The sequence below is a fragment of the Corvus moneduloides genome, chromosome 4, assembly GCF_009650955.1.
Source record: "Corvus moneduloides isolate bCorMon1 chromosome 4, bCorMon1.pri, whole genome shotgun sequence".
NCBI lineage: Eukaryota > Metazoa > Chordata > Aves > Passeriformes > Corvidae > Corvus > Corvus moneduloides.
This window is the reverse complement of record NC_045479.1, coordinates 70915402-70934027: the sequence shown is the minus strand read 5'-3', so window position 1 is coordinate 70934027 and position 18626 is coordinate 70915402. Positions and strand designations below refer to the sequence as shown.

At 44.9% G+C, this 18626-nt stretch overlaps 1 protein-coding gene across 2 annotated transcripts in view; it reads right to left on the bottom strand.

Moving 5' to 3' along the window:
* Positions 1–18626, bottom strand: part of SFMBT2 (Scm like with four mbt domains 2) — a 105698-nt gene that overhangs the window by 36018 nt on the left and 51054 nt on the right. For both annotated transcript variants that reach the window (XM_032106200.1, XM_032106199.1), the window contains exons 7-9: positions 16767–16864; positions 4813–4914; positions 4025–4172 (exon numbers count right to left, since the gene is read on the bottom strand). In XM_032106200.1, coding sequence (XP_031962091.1) covers positions 4025–4172; positions 4813–4914; positions 16767–16864 — 348 coding nt within the window. The remainder of the gene's footprint in view (positions 1–4024; positions 4173–4812; positions 4915–16766; positions 16865–18626) is intronic.

Genomic DNA, 18626 nt, shown 5'->3' with positions numbered 1-18626 from the left:
AAACAATATCCCTGCACTGTTTTTTAACAATTTCTTCAACAGTATTTTCTTCACACTTCTTCTCCATCTCTTTTTTTATCTCCAATTTAAACCCCTCATGGATGGGTTTTGCGTCTCCATTTTAAGCTACACAGATCTTGGCAGAGCGGATGGAAAAGGCACATTAAAGAGGTTTCAGTGAGGTACTAAAACTTGACTGTGTTGTCGCCACACAACCACCTGCTGGCTTGGTCCTGCACCACTGGAATCACTGGAAGACCTTTCTCTTTAGGCTTCAGCAGGAACGGAACCTGGAGGGCAGCTGGAGAATTTAAAATAACTCACTGCTGCAGCACAAGGTGGATTCTAAGAAGGGGAACACCCAGGAACTGATTTCAAACAGGCTTTGACCTGTACGTAGCCTTTTCACGGCAAGGCTGCACCTCCAGGGCTGCGTCCAGTTCTGGGCCTTCACGGCCAGAGAGACCTTGAGGGGCTGGAGTGTGTCCAGGGCAGGGAATGGAGCTGGGGAAGGGGCTGGAGCCCCAGGAGCAGCTGGGAGCTGGGAAAGGGGCTCAGCCTGGAGCAAAGGAGGCTCCGGGGGGACCTTGTGGCTCTGCACAAGTCCCTGACAGGAGGGGGCAGCCGGGGGAAGTTGGGCTCTGCTCCCAGGGAACAGGGACAGGAGGAGAGGAAATGGCACTAAGCTGCTCTAGGGGAGGGCCAGGTTGGATATCAGGAAGAATTTCCTCACTGAAAGGGTTGTCAGGCACTGGAATGAGCTGCCAAGGGAAGTGGTGGAGTCCCCAACCCCTGGAGGTGGTCAAGAAACAACTGGACGTGGCACTCAGCGCTCTGGTCTGGGTGACCAGGTGGGATCAGTCAAAGTTTGGCCTCTATGACCCTACACGACTGGAGGCCTTTTCCAACCTTATAGATTCCCTGATTCTGTGATCCTGCTCTCAGCTGCCTCCCTCAGCACATGGGGAGGTACCAGGTACCCAGTGCCTCCATCAGCACACGGCACTCACACCCTGCCAGCCCAAGTGACAACACTGAGAGCTGCGTTTGCACAACTCAGCTGCCGCTCCTCAAACATGCAACACCTTTCACTGTGTTTGCCATCTCAGCTCTGGGCATGGAAGAGCCCAGCAGCCTAATCAGGAGCAAATATAACAATACAAACGTACTGGAGGTTTTGGAAGTGGCATTTCCTTAGTAAGCTTTACAGCTAGGAGCATTATCAAAATGTTTTTTCCCCCACTTAATAGCTCATAAAACAATGGTTGTTACTCTAAAGGGAAGTGGTCTATAAATCCAGCTCTAATAAATATAAACAGAGCTTGTTCAATGTTTATACAGCAGCAGTTAATGGGTATTCATTTCTGGCACTGTACAGGAAAATACTGCTCTCTATTTCGAGTAGCAAATATTTGCACCTCCTGTTCATGACCCATTTACTCTTTGTTTGGCTTCAATAAAGCCCTGATAGGCAAAAAGGCAAGAGAATGGATATCAGACAAATAAAGGACTCTGAACTCCAATACCCCAACCTGGCACATTGTTCTCATGAAATAAAATCAGTAATTTTACAATCAGAAAACCTCCTTGTAAACCGTAAATCAACCAAAAAACCCAAGCCCAGAAAACAGCAAAGAAATTCTTTCCACAAAAAGAAAAGGTACTCCTTCCATTGCCACCCTTTTCATCATGGGAGCTTCCTGCCTTTGAACAGGGAGAGACACCTGGGCAACGCTAAACAGAATTTCAGAATCATTTAGGTTGGAAAAGACCTCTAAGATCATCAAGTCCAGTCATTAACACAGCACTGTCAAAGCCACCACTAAGCCATGTCCCCAGGTGCCACACCTACATGTTTTTGCAATATTTCCAGGACTGGTGATTCCACCCTCCCCTGTTCCAATGCTTAACAACCCTTTTTGTGAACAAGTATTGTCAACTTCCTCTCCATTAGGGGTGATGTTGGTGGGGAAATGTGTGACCCCTGGGGCAGCAGGAGCAAGAAGCAGCAATTCCTTACACTCCAGGGCAGGCAGAGCTGTCCAGGGTGGAAATGGTGGGATTTCCTCCTCGGCAGATCTGCTCATCGGCAGCCAGCTCACACCACAACCTTCCTCACTTCCACAGCACTGCTGCCCTCTCAGATCAGTCCTGGTCATATTTTTTTACCCAAAGCTGCTATTATTCTGCTCAGAGAAGTCTAGCACCTCCAGAAGGGGTTTGGATGCTTTTCACTTTCCCTCTGCTTTCTTTTTTTTTTCGTGGTTTATGGGTTTTTGTTGTGTTTAGTTTGTGTTTGTTTTATTCTCAAATAACTCATTCTAATACCTGATTGCATTTGAGTAACTCAAAAAACTTTTTCTGCCCATAGAAAAGGTTTCTAAGGTGATAAAATTCAGTTTGGACATGCAGCCCTCGTACAAAGTATAAAAATACAGCAACATATAGAATGCATCTATCTGCCACTGGCTTTATGCCTTTTTAATAGCTTCCCCCCAGGATTTCTGATCTCACAGCAGAAAGCAAATTTTATTTTCACCAGGGGAATAAGGAGAGGCTTTCTACACTTTCTCAGGTGCCCAGGTGGATCCCAATAACCAGGCATCACACCAGCTCACAGAATCACAGAACGGTTTGGGTTGGAAGGAGCCTTAGAAGGTCACCCAGTTCCACCCCTTGCCAAGAGCAGGGATCCCTTTCACTGGACCAGGTAACTGCCTGTCCAAGTTGAAAAATATTCCCATGACAGATATTTCAGATATGTCTTAAAATGCTGGCATCTAAAAGAGAGTTCACACACACTTGACCCATAAAACACCACCTCAGATAGGCTTTGTATCAGCATGGATTGGAAATTTTTAGGCCGTGACCCCATCAAGAGAAATGTCTGGCCTATGGTCTCCTTCAGTTAATTATCCTGCCTGGGGCAAGCTGCACATGAATTTGGGTGGAAAAACCCTAAAATATTCTATATACTTTCATTTTTAGCAAATTTTCTGGCCAGCGTCAGTGAGTGCTTACACAGGCATTATCATTACACCTGGGTTTCAGCAGGAGAGAGCTAAAGCCCCAGAGAGCAGATTTATTTCAGCAGAGCAATCATGGATGCACTGCATGCAGCTGCACGCACAGGGCTCCAGGACTTTGGTGGGAATTTCAAATTACACGTGCTGAAGAAGCACTCTGGACATACATAAGAGGATTCTGAATCTGGTAGGGAATAACCCTTCCCTTCCCCGGGTTTGGCAGCATCACGCTTTTTCCAAAATGAAGACAAATGTTCATACACAAAACTTAGCTTGATTTTTTTTTTTTTTGAGGCATTTCTTTCTTCCAAGCAACAACAATTTTTGGCATCAGAGCACTGGCATCCTGGCCAGCTTCAAAAACCTGAAATTCCAGGGAACCAACGCATTTTGCAAGCGAATAAATATTGCTAGGGCACCACAGGTGGTTGCCTGAAGTCAGGAGTAATTATCTGCACTGCTACAAAGTTGGGGAATAGCAGGGCTGGAGGCTGTTTCTCCTAGCCCTGACCTGAACACTGCTTGCAATGTGCCCTGGGATTTGTTGAGACAGCCAAGGAAATCCCTCCCCACTCCTGGGCAGGCAGCTGTTTATAGCTCAAACACTCACATTTAGGAGCTTTGCTTGGCCTCGGTGTTGCACCAAGGTGGATGCTATAGGGTTTGCCTCTACAATAACAGGACCTTTTAATGCTCCTTTTGCTCTCTACACACACAACGAATTGCTAGGATTCATTCCATAGGAATGCACGAGGATTTGGTACCGCCTGAATCAGACTTCGAAGCACAGGGACATCAATCCACCAGCAACACAGGTTTGCTGACATGTTCATGGGCTGGTAGGAGCCAGAACAGCCCCAGTAACTCCAGAAAACTACTCTGGCTTGAGATACTTCAGCTGATGCTCTGCAGCAACCACCAGCATAGTTTTAAAGGCAATAATAACAAGCAAACTTCCTTCAGAGTAAACCCAAAAATCACTGAGAAGGAATACAGACCCTTGGGAGGTGTGAGATTGACTCCGTTTTTAAGGCACCACTGTATTGGCAAGATTCCCAAGGAATCCGCATGGCAAAGCATCGAGATGTTGCTGGGTTCAGGTCTCAAGTCATCAATGGTCACTTGTAAATAATGATTGTTAAAAACCTGAGGGGTGAAAAAGAAGAGAACCAAAATCACGAGTTAGATTTGCTACAACAAAAGGTAACCTGGAAAGCTAAAAGAGCCAAACTGGGGACCAAACTACTAAAAATACCCTGCTCCCAACTAAACCTTTTCATCAAAGTGTTTCTACCAAAGAGATCAAACCCTGAGTTTTAGAGACGGGTGAAATGGAGCAATGGAAAGCGCTGAGGGTCAGGGTCCCACAGCTGAGCAGGGACTGGAGATGATCCTGGAGACCCCAGAGTCTTCCTCTCTCATCTTTTTGAGAATGTGGATTAAATATCCAGCTACCACTGTCATTCAGCTGTTTTATTTCCAAAGGTTTCCCAGATGTGCAGGGAAAATACATATAGAGGGACAGGAGACAAACAAGGGATCCACTTTTTTTGCACACAAGGGGTACATGAACATGCTCATCCCCATTGGTTTTAAGTGCACAGAGTCAGCTGGTGATGCTTGTGGGAAAGAAAGAATTAGTTGGGAACATCCATGGATTTTAAACCTATTGCTTAACGTGTTCTCCAGCCACTTAAGTACCACTCATGTTTTTTTCTAAACATGGTGGAAATCAGGAAGGGTTTCCCAGTCAGGCTCTTTTCACCCCTCTTTGCTGAGCACTCACCTTGGTCACTGATGCAGGACAGATATGAAAGGGCTCCCTCATATTCACTGCCTCCAGCTTCATCCCCACAGTGAAGAAGTGGTTTCTCAAATCAGCATGGTCCTGTGGGAAGAGGAACACATGGTGACACCAAGAAGGAACCAACACATCTGAAAACCTATTTGGAAGGCATCCACGTGTGTTTTGTCACTTAGCTGGTCCTACGTTCTCTTCATGCCAACCCAATCACAGAAAGCAAGTGGACAACCTCTCTCCTAGAGGACACATCTACAGCACCAAGCCCATCATATCTAAAGCACAGGGTATGTCCATCTCAGCAGCAGCATCCAACCAGAACTTGGATCCACAAGGAGATTGTGCTCACCAAAATGAGGACCTGGCTGAGAAATGGCTGCTTGACAATCTCCCATGGGCAAAGCCTCTCTACCTCTGACACTCTCTGGGAGCAGCTGAGAGTCCAGAGGTGCCAAGACTCAAACTGAAGCCCCCCAGGGTAATGCACAACATGGATGCCAACAGCTCAGCATGGCCCTTATTTACCCTGATGGATGTCCAGCACCTGCAGGGCACCAAAATAAGCACCTGGGCTGGTCTCCAAGATGGAAGATGGAAAGGTTTTTTTTCCAAATACCTGGAAATGGACTAAGGCTCAGACCCAAAATGTGGGCAATAAGAGCACGTGCTGATGGGAAAACAGGCAGCTGTGTGCAAGTACATGCCCAACAAAACACTTCTACCTGGGACCAAAAACCCAGCTGCACCCACAGGCTACATGCAGACGGTTCCCCACAGCACCTCTGGGGATGGCAGCAGGATGCTGTCCTGAAATTCAGAATCAACCCAGATTCAACTCCCTGCTTTGCCACCAGTTTAGTGTTTAACACCCAATTACTCCATCCCTTGTGGCCCCTATCTAACAGTCATACAAGCTGCCACCCTAATTCCAGGGTAATGACTGCATTTTGTGTTCATTCAATAAAAATGTCCCACAGTATTTCTAAACCACTGGTGTATTAGCCAATACAAGCATAAAGAGAGATGATGTTATATTTAGCACACGCTCACAGACTACTCCAAAATACATGCAGAAAGCTTGCTATCTAATAAGTGGTTAGCAACAACAATCCCATCTACATTCATTGCTACACGTGGTATTCTTGTTCTAAAATGATTTTCTATTGATCCAGAGTTGTGTGTCATTGTGCTTTCTTTTCCCAAGAACTGTCTGCACTTGTAAGGGCTTAACAACTTCTATTCTGGGATCTTACATTCCAACTGCTGCTAGAGATAAGGATTTTTACAAGCTCCAGCCACAGCTAAATGAATGGTTGTTTTCATCTTACCAACCTGCAGTGTTACAGAACCCTTTCTGGTGAGAACCAAAAAGCAGTAAAAACAAAAAAAAAAAAACCAAACAAAAAACTGTAATGGATTTAGTCTCATAGCAGAAGAAAATACTGATGAGGAAACTGAGGAACATTTAACAATAATGGCCCAGAGCCCAAGGAAGTAATGGCTGAGGAAGGAGCAGACAGCCAGGAGTTTGAGCATCCTTTTCACAAGGGCATGCAATGATAGGGTGAGGAGGAATGGTTTTAACCTGAAAAAAGGCAGATTTAGATCAGATATTAGGAAGAAATTCTTTACTGTGAGGGTAGTGAGTAACTGGAACAGGCTGCCCAGAGAAGTTGTGGATGTCCATCCCTGGAAGTGTCCAAGGCCAGCAACCTGGGATAGTGGGAGGTGCCCCTGTCCATGGCAAGGGAGTGGAACAAGATGAGCTTTAAGGTCCTAACAAAAACTGCCACCTTTAATACTTCAAAGGCTTCAGAGGGAAAAGATGATGGCTGAAAAAATCCAACCTCACCAGCACTGAACTCCAAACTCCTAAAGGCAAAAAAAGCATCTGGACTGCAGGGCTGCCTCCTCCTCCTCCCTGAGCATCCACATCCCGAGTCTCTTAATATATGAGGTGAGGTTGAAAAGAAAAGGCAACTTTGCAAAATGTGCATCTGGAATCAGCATCTCCCCAAAAACGTTCCATGATTCAGCTCACGCTCGGATCCAGCCTCAATATGTAATAAGCCAAGAACCACCAAAGTACTTAATCATGTTTATCTTTAAACATGCAAGTAGTTTAATCAACTTTTAAAGTGATTTGTTGATTAGGACCAAAATATATTGACACCAAACCATACTGCTTCTCCTTTTTATCTGAATCATTTTCTTTGGTGTTTCTCCTTCTATTTGCTTTGGCTTTTTTACAAAGGGGAAAAGTAATCAGATAGGGGGAAAAATGCACTAATAATATTTAAAGCTATTTTACTTCAAAAGCACTCCGTACCTTGGGATCAAATCTCCCTTGTCATTCGACATAGCAAGTAAATATTTTCCCCATTAAATCAGTCGCAAGAGTGAACTCACGGGGGAGTTCACAGGATCTCAAGTACATCTCCCTTTTGAGGGTCAAAATCCTCTTTGAAGCAGGAACATGCATTTCTTTGGAGAAATGCTGTGGAAGTAAAAACCCTGTCTGTGTTAAATGTCATTTTTGAGATGGAAAAGCTTTCATGGCGAAAAAGCCTTTGTATCGCACCTCTCTGGAAAATGGTCAGGGTCTGGATATTTGATCTGTCTCGTATACTGACTAAAGAGAATCATCAAAATTTACCAAAGCAGCTCTATATTTTTGCAGCCACAAAAGGAAAGAAAAAAGATTCCTGATGCCGTTCTCCGGTTCCAGTGCTGGAGCTGCCTCAGCCAGCAGGGAATTACTTAGGATTTGGCATATGCTCCTCTTCAAAACTCCAATTAATTTACATAATTTCTAAGAATAGGTTCCAGAGAAGTGATGGCAAAGCTTTTAATTAGTATTAGACTCAAAGTGATACACTGGATAATGAACTGCTCTCTCTTCCCTTTATTCACATTGACAGGAACGACGCCTGTTTAATAAAAGCAGCTACAGGGAAAGGACTGGAGGGGTGAGACTTTCTCCTGGTCCCCGCTGGGCTCTGCAGCTGAACAAAAGAAATGCCTGAAATGATTATGGGTGGCAGAATTCAACCCTTTGCTGCTGCTTCACAGCATTCAATGCCACCAGTGAGGATTTCACCAGCCATTATTTTTCAGCAACTTCTCCAAGTGACTTTCAATTTTCTTTGAAATGGAGCTCAACAGGCAGAATAGTTTTGACTAGCTGGAGCATTTTATAGCCCCATGCATCGTGAGCCTTTACTCCTACTGGCAGTCAGTGCTTCCCAGGAGCAGCCTCACTGACCACACAGAAGTTTGGGCTGGATATTAGGAAAAATTTCTACACTGAATGTCAGGCACTGGGAGAGGGTGCCCAGGGAAGTCACCATCTCTGGAGGGATTTAAAAGTTGAGTAGATGTGGCACTTGGGGACATGGTGGGCTTGGCAGTGCTGGGTTAATAGTTGGACTCAATTTTGGAGGTGTTTTCCAAACTGAGTCAGTCAACGATTCTGTGATTATGTAATTCATACCAATAGACTGCCTGTCCTGGGGTTCACAAGCCCTGAGGGGGCAATGGAAACACCCTCTGGCTGCTGAGGAGCAGCCAAATAAACTGGGTTGACAATCAGCAAGGATGCAGGAGAGTCCCTTAGAGCAGTGTGAAAAATGATGCCACAAAACATTCAACAAATTAATGTGGCATGGGCAGCACAGCTGCTCACTCCAAGGGTCACAATCTCTAACATGATGGATTACAGCTCACGGGTAATGAGTGGAGCACTGCAAAACCCCTCAATGAACGTCTGTCACTCACAGTCCAAACCCACTGGCAAAAGCCAGAGCTGTCACAGCTCTCACTATAATCCCCAAAAAGCAATTAAACTCAGTCCCATGCTCACAGCTTTAGAGCAGGGTGCATTTGCAAATGCACAGGCTGTGACTCTCTGGGCCACCTGAAAGACAGCCCTGCTTTGATACACATCTGCACCATCATTTCCATCTTCACATGGCTTGTGCTTCTGTAATTTTTCTGCAAAAAATACTGATGAGCTTTGCAACAGCTCAGTGTACCCAGCATCGCACGCAGGGCTAGGAACTGCTATGTCTGGAGGTCAAGTAACAAGTCAGGAACAGTGCTGGGAGGAGAAACAGGCTCCAAATTCCCAACCCTCTTCTTTAGGGTCTGAGATAGCCACGCAGCTTTCTGCTTCTCAGCTGAGAAACTACCACCAGTAGTGCAGGTTTCAGAAATGCCAGGTGACATGGCAGCCTAAATGTCACTCCAAAAGAGATCCACAGATTTAGAAAAGCGTTCCAACTCTTAAAAGATGCGAGTAAGCCTTAGGGAAGTGAAGTACCTGTATGGGTGACTTGCTTAAGTCCTGATAATTAAGTCACTAAGTATTAGCTTTAGGTGATCAACTCAGAGAGACTTCAAAATCATCACAGCCATTTGCCTGACCTGGCACCTAAATACCAGGTCAACAAATGTCATTTCTGCTCAACAAATGTCATTTAGGTATAAATAAAGTCTATTTTGTCCACGTCACAAGAATGGAGCTCAGGCAATTTTACAGTGCACTGGGTAAAGCTGATAGAGCGGGGGGACCTGGCTAAGCTGCTTTTGTCTGTGACAGTCAGGGAAGCTGCACTCAGGACTGGTTGCTCTGTGTCCCCAAACCCCAGGAAAGGCATCACCTTCGGATTGTAAAATGCCCACTTTTAGCCCATTCTGCTGAAGACCACTGGAATAATGTAATTTTAAATACAGCAGCTTACACAGTGTATAGATAAGAGCAAAAGGCTCTCATTTGAACCTAATTTTCAAATTAGAGGCTAACTTTCAAATATTCTTAAAAGTCAGGGCTCTTTTGGTCCAGGACAGTCAGATGCACACAAATTACAAAACTGCAGCTTCATGCAAAATTCAGAACTAAGTCTGAATGCTGAAAAGTTGCAAGGTTGAGAGGCTGATTAGAAACACTGACCACTTAATAAACGATTGACCTGAGCCTCCTTTAACTGTAAAAGCAGGAAATGCTCTTGCCTTCAGTCCCATCTCTCCTGGTTTACTTTAATAAAGGACACAGAAGCCAGCCCCACCTGGTATGAATGAGAATATCTTAGTTGATTTGGTTTTTGTTTTTGAAGAAATCACTTCCCCTCTGTGTTTTCTCTGATTTCTCCAAGAAACTGGCTGTTTCTAATTGCCTAATTTTAATCACAAAGCTCATGTGTGGTAACCAGGCACAAACACAGTAATAGCAGTGGTTAAACTGCCTCCACAGGAATCTGGCATTTGTTTTTTTATTGAGAAAAAAGAAGGGAAATAAAGAAAGAAACGCTACCAAATGCAACTCTCTGCATTATTTGTAGATGAATCAGCCTTGTTTGTGATTCACCAACTTCCTTTGCTAAACGCAGGGCAATTTTCCCTGAAGGTGCACTCTCTGCAGGGAGACAGAAATACCCCGTAAGACACAGCACGTGCAAACTGTCCCCTTGTTCTGACAAGAGCCAGCAGAGGAAGACCAAAATGTAGAGATGTGGGCTGGGATGATGAGGAAAGGGTGCTGGGAGGGAGGTTTTAGAGACACCACGACCCTGAAGCAACGAGAGCCAGCTACAAACTGCACCTACTGAAGAGCCCCTTGAAAAACTGCAAATGCTTCTGCCGAGGACTGGATTTAGCCCTACGGATTTTAAGCTCCTCTTGTTGAATAAAAAATAGTTGCCATAGAAACAGCAACATTGCAGAGTAGCCGGTCGAAATCCAAGCACACCTTCTCCGTATGGCTCAGCCCGCCGCAGATGGCATTAGGGCAAAGATCCCCTCCCACACAGCACCTGTTTGGCTCTGCCTGGGCGCTGGAAGCATGGGCAGAGGTAAAAGAGATGGATATGCATCCACTTGGGGTTCTTTTGGCGTGTTTGGTTTGGGTTTTTTAGCATCTCAGAGCCACAGTGTTTCACAAGCATTCGCTTTGAGAACGCGTTGTGAGACGCGGTTGTGTTACACAGGTCCCATTTCATGGGGGGTGAAGTCACACAGAAAGGGTGACACAGGTGGGAACAGCTACTCGAGCGCTCAGAGTGAAACCAGCAGCATCTCTTCTCACACCCCCTCGACACACGGCCCCTCAACTGTGAGGAGGGACGGAGGCTGCCCTTGGTAACATCATGGCAGCAATCGTTACTGAGAAATCAATAGGAATTTGTTGGAGCAGAGAGCATCAGGAGCCAGTTCAATGCACATAGTGAGCTGCAACCAGCCTGAAAAACAGCTATGGACCAGAGCTGCTTTTGCTTTCTTTGAAGACATTAAGGCATCTTTAGATCATACAACAGTAGACAAAGTAGACTCATAGAATGGTTTGGGTTGGAAGGGATCTTAAAGATCATCTAATTCCAACCCCCTGCCATGGGCAGGGACACCTTCCACTATCCCAGGTTGCTCCAAGCCCCATCCAACCTGGACTTGAACACTTCCACAGATGGGGCAGCCACAACTTCTGGGCAACCTGTTCCAGTGCCTCACCACCCCCACAGGAAAGAACTTCTTGCTATTACCTGATCTAAACCTTCCCTCTTTCAGTTTTAAGCCATTCCCCCTTGCCCTATCACTACATTCCCATGAAAAATGCCCTAAGTGGGTGACTTTTAGCTCTCACCCAACCCTGTACATGCTGCTGTAGGTGCACATCAGCCCCTCTCAGTGGAAAACACTGCCCAAGGATGCAGAAGGCAAGAGCTCAGGATGCCACAACCTCCCTCAAACCAAGCCTGGACGCAGTAAGTAAACTAAACCAGGCTCTTTTGCTGACCTCTCCCCATCCTGAGAGACCCCAGCATGCAATGGAGAAAATTACACATGCCAGGGGGACAAGGAGGGCTGAGGGACCTGGTTCTCACTCAGCCCATCTGCTTGGCTTCAACTGCCTTTGGCATTTCTCTCCCAACCCTGACTTTGATATGGTGCTGCCAAACAGACCCTGGGGGCACCTCAGACAGGGCTTGGCTTCACCCACCTCCTTGGATTGCTCTCCCAACCCGAATCCTTGCACAGCCCATAGTCAGGACGGAGCTGGAGAGGGTTAGAGCTGTTCACTGCTCACAGAGGTACCACCAGGCTCCAACTCACCCTTTGGCATCAGAGACATCCTTACTCCCTTTGTGGTACCCCTTGGGACTTACAAAGATAAATGCTTTTAACAGAGCTGAGGCAAGAGTGGGTCAAAAGGGAGCGGAACAACAGAGGGATTGGGAAGCCATGGCTGTCTCCCAGCCAGGCAAACAGGAGCCGTGGAAAAGGGCTGGTGAGCCCACGGGTGGGGAAGAACAGATGGAGTATAAATAATCTGGCAGCCTGCAGGCAAAACAGCAACTCGCAGGTTATTAAAGCGCAGCGTGCGGAGCCAGGGCCAGCCAAGCCATCAGGGCATGAAGGGGCTCGGGATTGGGATTTGGCTTCCAAAGGAAACCAAAGGCGTGCTCATTTTAAGCTGCTGCATCAGCACGTGCCCATCAACTGAGGGGGGATGAAGACAGTAAAACCCTGCTGGACTTCAAGGCTACTCATGCAGCCAGGTCAGGATTGCCTACTAGTTGAAAGTATCCCATGGGTTTCTCTAACTTAAACTCTTCCAGAATACAGAACACTAGAAGAGAACACTCAAAAACACCCAAAGTGTTTACCAAATTCTGAGAGACGCTGCCTTCCTTTAGTAAAAAAAAAATCAAGGTCTTGGAGAAAGTGTCAATCTTACTGTCATTACTAAAATGCACAATTCATCCAATGGAAAAAACGTATTTTTTTGGTAGGAAGGAGTCCTGTTTAACATTTGTCTTCAGGCTTGTGAGTGCAGAACTAGAAGCATCACTCTGTCCTGAATTTCAGGGGCAGCTCTTGCCTGGATGGTGGATGGTCCCTCCATCAGTCTCCTTAGGAGAGATTTGTCCCAGCCAATTCCTTCCATGTCATTAGTCTTACTCTATTAACTGGTAACAGGAGACATCCAGAAACACCAGTCAGAAATAGGGGAACATTAGGTTGGGCATAATGCAGAGGGGGTTTTTTTGCCAGAAAGATTTTGAGCTGGAAAAAACAAACAACTTTGGGGAAGGAGAGCAGGGTGGAAAACAAGAGGAATGGGACCAAAGGCTATGAATCAGGAACTTCCACCTGTGTTAGGTAACACCTCTCTCTCCTAAGTGGCCTTCAAGCAATTTATCAGAGTTTGGTTTAGGGATGTGGCTGGCAACAGCTCCATCCAAGGCAGCCATCAGGATCCACTTCATAGGAATTGGGAATAGGATGCCAATATGCAAAATCCATGGAAAGATGATGAGCACCCCAAATCCTGGGTGGGATTTAGTTCCCCAAACAGAGGTGTCTGAGGTGAGGATCCACGACATCTGCATGGGACCCACAGGAGACTGGAGGAAGCAGAATGGGAAGTCAGAGAGGATCTACAGGACCTCCTGTCTGCCTCTCTCCAGGAAACTAAATCCATTCACCTTACACAAGCTGCTGGGCTGAAACTCTAAAATATGCACTGATTTGTAGTAATAGGGCTGTGTTTGTCTTAGAGAGCACCAGCAATGGCAGCATTGAAGCAAACCACTGAAATTCTTCCACACAACTTGGTATCAGGCCCCAATAACCCTTTGACCATCTTTATGCACAACAAGCCTTGACCATTTTATCAGGTGTCCCCTGAAGCCCAAGCCATCATTTATGACCAGTACCAAACCAAGTGTAGGGGCATCCCAACAGTAACGTGAAATCAGAGCAGACACAGCAAAGGACTCATGTCCTTGGGTTGTGGCCTTTTGGAAGGATTTGTGCTCCTAAGACATTCAAACATCCTTGAAAATCCTGTCTGTATTTATTTTTCTTCAAGGATCAACGTGTTTTCTGAAAAGCAGGGAACAACAAAATAGCAGGTGTGCTGCAAAAAGCTTTTGTGAGGAGAAAAATTTATTCCAGGATGTGCAGTTTGCAAAACACTATGTTTAGAAGCTGCATAATAGCAACATTTTCTGCCAGTTAAACATCACGTTCCTTTCTCAAAGGATCCTAAAGCATTTTACAAACACTTCCAACATATGGCCAAGTGTAAAACAGCACCAGGAAAAAAAAAATAAAAAAGAAAATCCTGTTTGCAGCCTTCTCCCTGATTTCTGCAACCAGCTTCTGTGGTCCGGTGTCCTCTCCCCGGATGCCAAGAGGGGATCAGGGCTGAGCTTTTGCAAGGAATTTCTGGACCTGCTGCTGAACACCAACCACGTGCCAAGTCCAGCTCTGCCACACTCCTGAGCATTGATAATTCAGGCTCAAGCCCATGGTTTGTGAGTTCTCAGGCAGAACCCAACCCTGTGACACCAAAACCACGGAGTGTCACTGCCGACAGCAGCAAGGGGCTGACAGACCCCTAAGAGCAGCTACTTCTCCCACTACAAACGCGGCTCTGCTCTGCCAGTGCCACCTCCTGGGGACAGTATGATGGCACCACTTCCCACAGTGATGCACAGCTTTAAGGACAACATGGATTCAAGTCATAATCCAGACCAACGTGAATGTGCTTGCCCTGGGGATGGCTCACGAAGAGCAAGCAGACACCTACACCCTCCTCGGCCATGAAATTCTGTAGGGAAACGTGGAAAAACCAGAATGTTAACTGCTCAGTGTGCAGTTTACCACGTCTGCCAAAGTAGACATTTTCAGCTTTCCACAAGATCTCTAAGAGTTGCCAGCTGTCAAACCTTGTGGTTTTTATCTCATCTAACACATGACAGCTACAGTAGCAAAGGAGCCCCAGGCACCGTGCAGAGACATTACTTCTGTGCTGGGTTTGTAAAATAAAATAAATAAAAAAAAAAAATTTAAAAAGAATATACCTTTGGATATGACACTCTTTGCCAGGATCTTGGATTCTCCTTGAAGGTCCCACACATAATCATTTGCTTTCTTTGCAAGACCAGTAGAGTTTACTCTCAGATAGTCTCCTAAAGCCTTAACTCATGTTTAAGTCATTACTAGAAGAAGACTTGTTCACAGGCACGGATAAAATCTTGTCTTTTTCTCCTTAATTAAGATGCACAAGATGGGGTTGATTCACCCTAAATGGGCAGAATAAAGTGATGCCCACACACAAAAATTTATTCAGTCTCCTGCCTTCCCAGCACCAGAACAGGGGTTCAGACAACACCAAACTCTGAATTCTGCTCATCCTGTGCTCAGCTTCCACTTTACAGCAAACAAAGAAGTCCTACTGACCTAATCAATGACCTAAACATTGACATTTTGCTACATTTGTCCCCAAAGTAACTTTTCTCCTGGGCCATTCAAGCATTCCAAGGTTTTGCATTGTCTTCTAAGAGGAACATCTTTGCAAGCTACAACCACACAGACAGCAACTGGGATTTGCTGAATTCAAATTTATGACCTGCATGCAGTAATTAAAATAAGTGGGTATAAGTCTGGCACGCTGGGAAGAGGCAGCAACACAGCTGCTAGTTATAAACTTTTTTTTCAAAAAGGATGTTTCATGAGCCTCATCAGAAACATTCCTCACTCTTTCACATACACAGGAATAAAATTTACACATTAGACATTCCCTTTTGTGATTGAATCCCTGCCCCACACAACGCATTTTTGATCTCCAAGCTGCCAATGCAAACTTTTAGTAGAGGTGGCAGATGGAAGTCGTGGATGAAATAAATGGCAGAGACCCAGAACGTTCTGCATGCCACTTCCACCCCAACACGGGGCTCCTCAAGCCCACATCCGTGCCCAAGGCCAACACACAAATCTTCCCACGTCTCCCAGCACAGCAGAGCTCCCACACTGCCAGCACGAGCCACTGCCCAGGCCATTAGCAAAGTGTCCCCAAATTAATGCTGCTAATTTGAGTGCATCCCAGCTGGGTGAGGAGCCTGGATTCCTCACGGTAAGCTGCTGGCACATCCCTACAGGGAGGGTGAAGGTGGCACCAGGGTTTTGTGGTAGCTAGAATGGGGCACGATGAGGGCCTTGTTCCAGTTACAGAACCATAAAATCATTTCAGTTGGAAAAGCCGTCTAAGATCAAAGTCCAGCCATTAACCCAGCACTGCCAAGGCCACCACTGAGTGCCACATCCACACAGGGACTGCACCAATTCCATGGATGTTTTGGAGTATCCCACTGCAGTGTTGCTTAAGGGCCAGGAAGGAACAGAGAGGTCCCCCAGGCTGGTGGTGGGGAGGGCAATCTGCTCCACCAGGTCCCCAAGCAGGAGGTGACACTGGAGACATGGGAGCATTGCTGTGCTCCCACACACCTCCCTGAGCATCCTCTCACTGCCCATCCCACCCCAGCCAAGATGGAATTGTTGGAAACCAGGCAGGCACAGCCATAGATCAGGATTATCTACAGCCACCATGGTTAAGAGCAGTGCAGATTTACATGGGAAATTAAAGCCGGTGCCTTGGTGCTGGAGCACATCTCTAACGATTACAAACCAGAATGAGAATTAAAAAGAAAATTTAAAAAGGAAGATGTGGGAACAAAATTATCTCTCACTTTCATTACAAGTCCCTGAAGGAGGTTTCTCTACCTTGTGGCTTGTGATCAGCTAAAAATTTTGGTAGAAGGCTCACAGAAATCTGTCCAGTTCGTGTCAACTTTTCTATCCATAGCCTTACTACTTCACAGTTGTATATGATGTCTTTGCACAGGTCTAACAGAGTAAGACACACAAAAAATAACTGGAGAAACCCTGGCTGATCACCCCCAGCCCCAGAAAATACTGACCATGAAATAAGGTAAGTCCACACACAAAAATGTGTTTTATACAACCATCCCACTTGTGACCTTCCATGGTTATGTATTACAGCAAAGGCCTTTCCTGAAAAAAGTTTAACATAAGCTGCTAAACATGGCATGATATTTATTCATCACAGGTTCCATAAGTAAAGGAAAAGTATATTTTACCTTAAACACTTCCATTGGAAGAGGAAAATTTGCTGCATCATTAAGGGATTTTTCCAGAGCGCATTTCCACTCAGTTATAGTCTTCAGAGAATAGATATCTAAAGGGATGACAATAATAAAACAAAAAAAACAAAACAAAAAAAAAAAAAAAAAACAAAACAAAAAAAAACAAAACAAAAAAAAAACCAAAAGGTGACTGTTTGGAAATCAAACATTTTTGGAAGCCTAAACTTCTTAAGTCATATGACTGGACAGAACAAGTGAAATGAACAGTGTGTGCATTCCAGGCCATGCAGCATGGATACATTCAACACAAAAGCAACTAGCAGGGGCACATTGGAGGAAGATTGTGTTTTCTATCCTGAAGTAAAACCCAGAAAAATTCACATTCTTCACCTACTGCTGAGGGAATAAGAATTGTATTACCTCATTTCTTGAAAATAGCAAAAAAACTCTCCTTTGATTTTCATTTCTCAAAATACCTGATGTTTCCTAGTTTGAGGAGCCTCAGGTCTTCAGCCAATATTAGTTACATTTGAACAAAACAGAAATTATTAAGGCACCTGTTCAGTGGAAAGTGGTTGGGGTTTTTTTTAATTGCAGGGTTGGGGTGGGTGTGGGAAGAAACATTTCAGCTCAGTCTCTACTCAGACATTTGTTGGTATCACACTCAAACCAGAGCATCACACCAGAGCAAAACTTACACTTATGAATTTTCATCATTATACTTTTAGGCAACATCTTTGTGCAGCTTCACATTGCTTCCAGTGAGTTTCTTTACACAGGTTTAATATTACAAAATCATTATATTAACAAGCCCTTTGTGGTGCAGTGCAGTGCAGTGAAATGCCTATGAATCATCAAAGGGAACAACGTAGGAAACAATACTGTGATGAGGAACATTATATTGGATTTATTCCTGCCCTAGAAAACATATTGTTATCTTGCACGTAACAAGTTATTGCAGAACATTCATATCAAGGCCTCAAAGAGAGAAGATAGGTAGATAGATTGCAACAATTATTAAAATGGAAATGAACATTTGCTCAATAATAAACCTGAACTTAATACAGAGTGAAGAGTGTGGAGCTTTTCTTTGGCCAGTGTGACTTTCCACACTTACATCAAGGTTCAATTTGGCCCAATTTGCATTTAAATCCTGTACATCTAATAACCATATATATTTACTGGCTAGCAGAAGATTTACTGCTGTATCTTACAATTCTGAAGGAGGGAATAAAAAATATGCATAAAAAAAAGAAAGGAACCGGCAAGCACTGTTTCCACCTAGCACTGATGGTACAAGAGAATTTTATGCTCTGAACTCAACAGATTTAAGACCTTATCAAAACAGGATTTGCAGAATCACTGACTGAAGTGGATGTATTTATACTTCCACTATATCAAATCCCACTACTTCAGAACAGACATCAAGGATATGCATATGAATTTAAACACACTTGAAGCGGGATGTTAACCTTTCAGGGCAGTATTTTTAATTCCTCAGCTGTCTGGTTATTAATGGGAATAAAGATTTCAAGTCTTTGTTTACAGCGTGTGCAGGGGGCACAAGTGTTAAGAAGTGCACTCTCTAAATAATTGTTCATTATTTTATAGTTTTGTTGCCCCACTTCTCCCTTGCTTGCAGGAACTCTGATCAGCATGAAGTGCAGGGAGGGGAACGACTCACTTGTTTCTTTCTTGTTTTGGTTTAACTTACAGGGAAATACTTCATACAATATGATTTTGCCCCATGCTGCAGCCAGCCTGTTGTTTCAAGACTGAGTTTAGAAAAACTGTGCCTGATGCTTCCCTGCTGGAAACAGACCCTCATTTTCTGCTGTGATGGCAGTGAAGCAC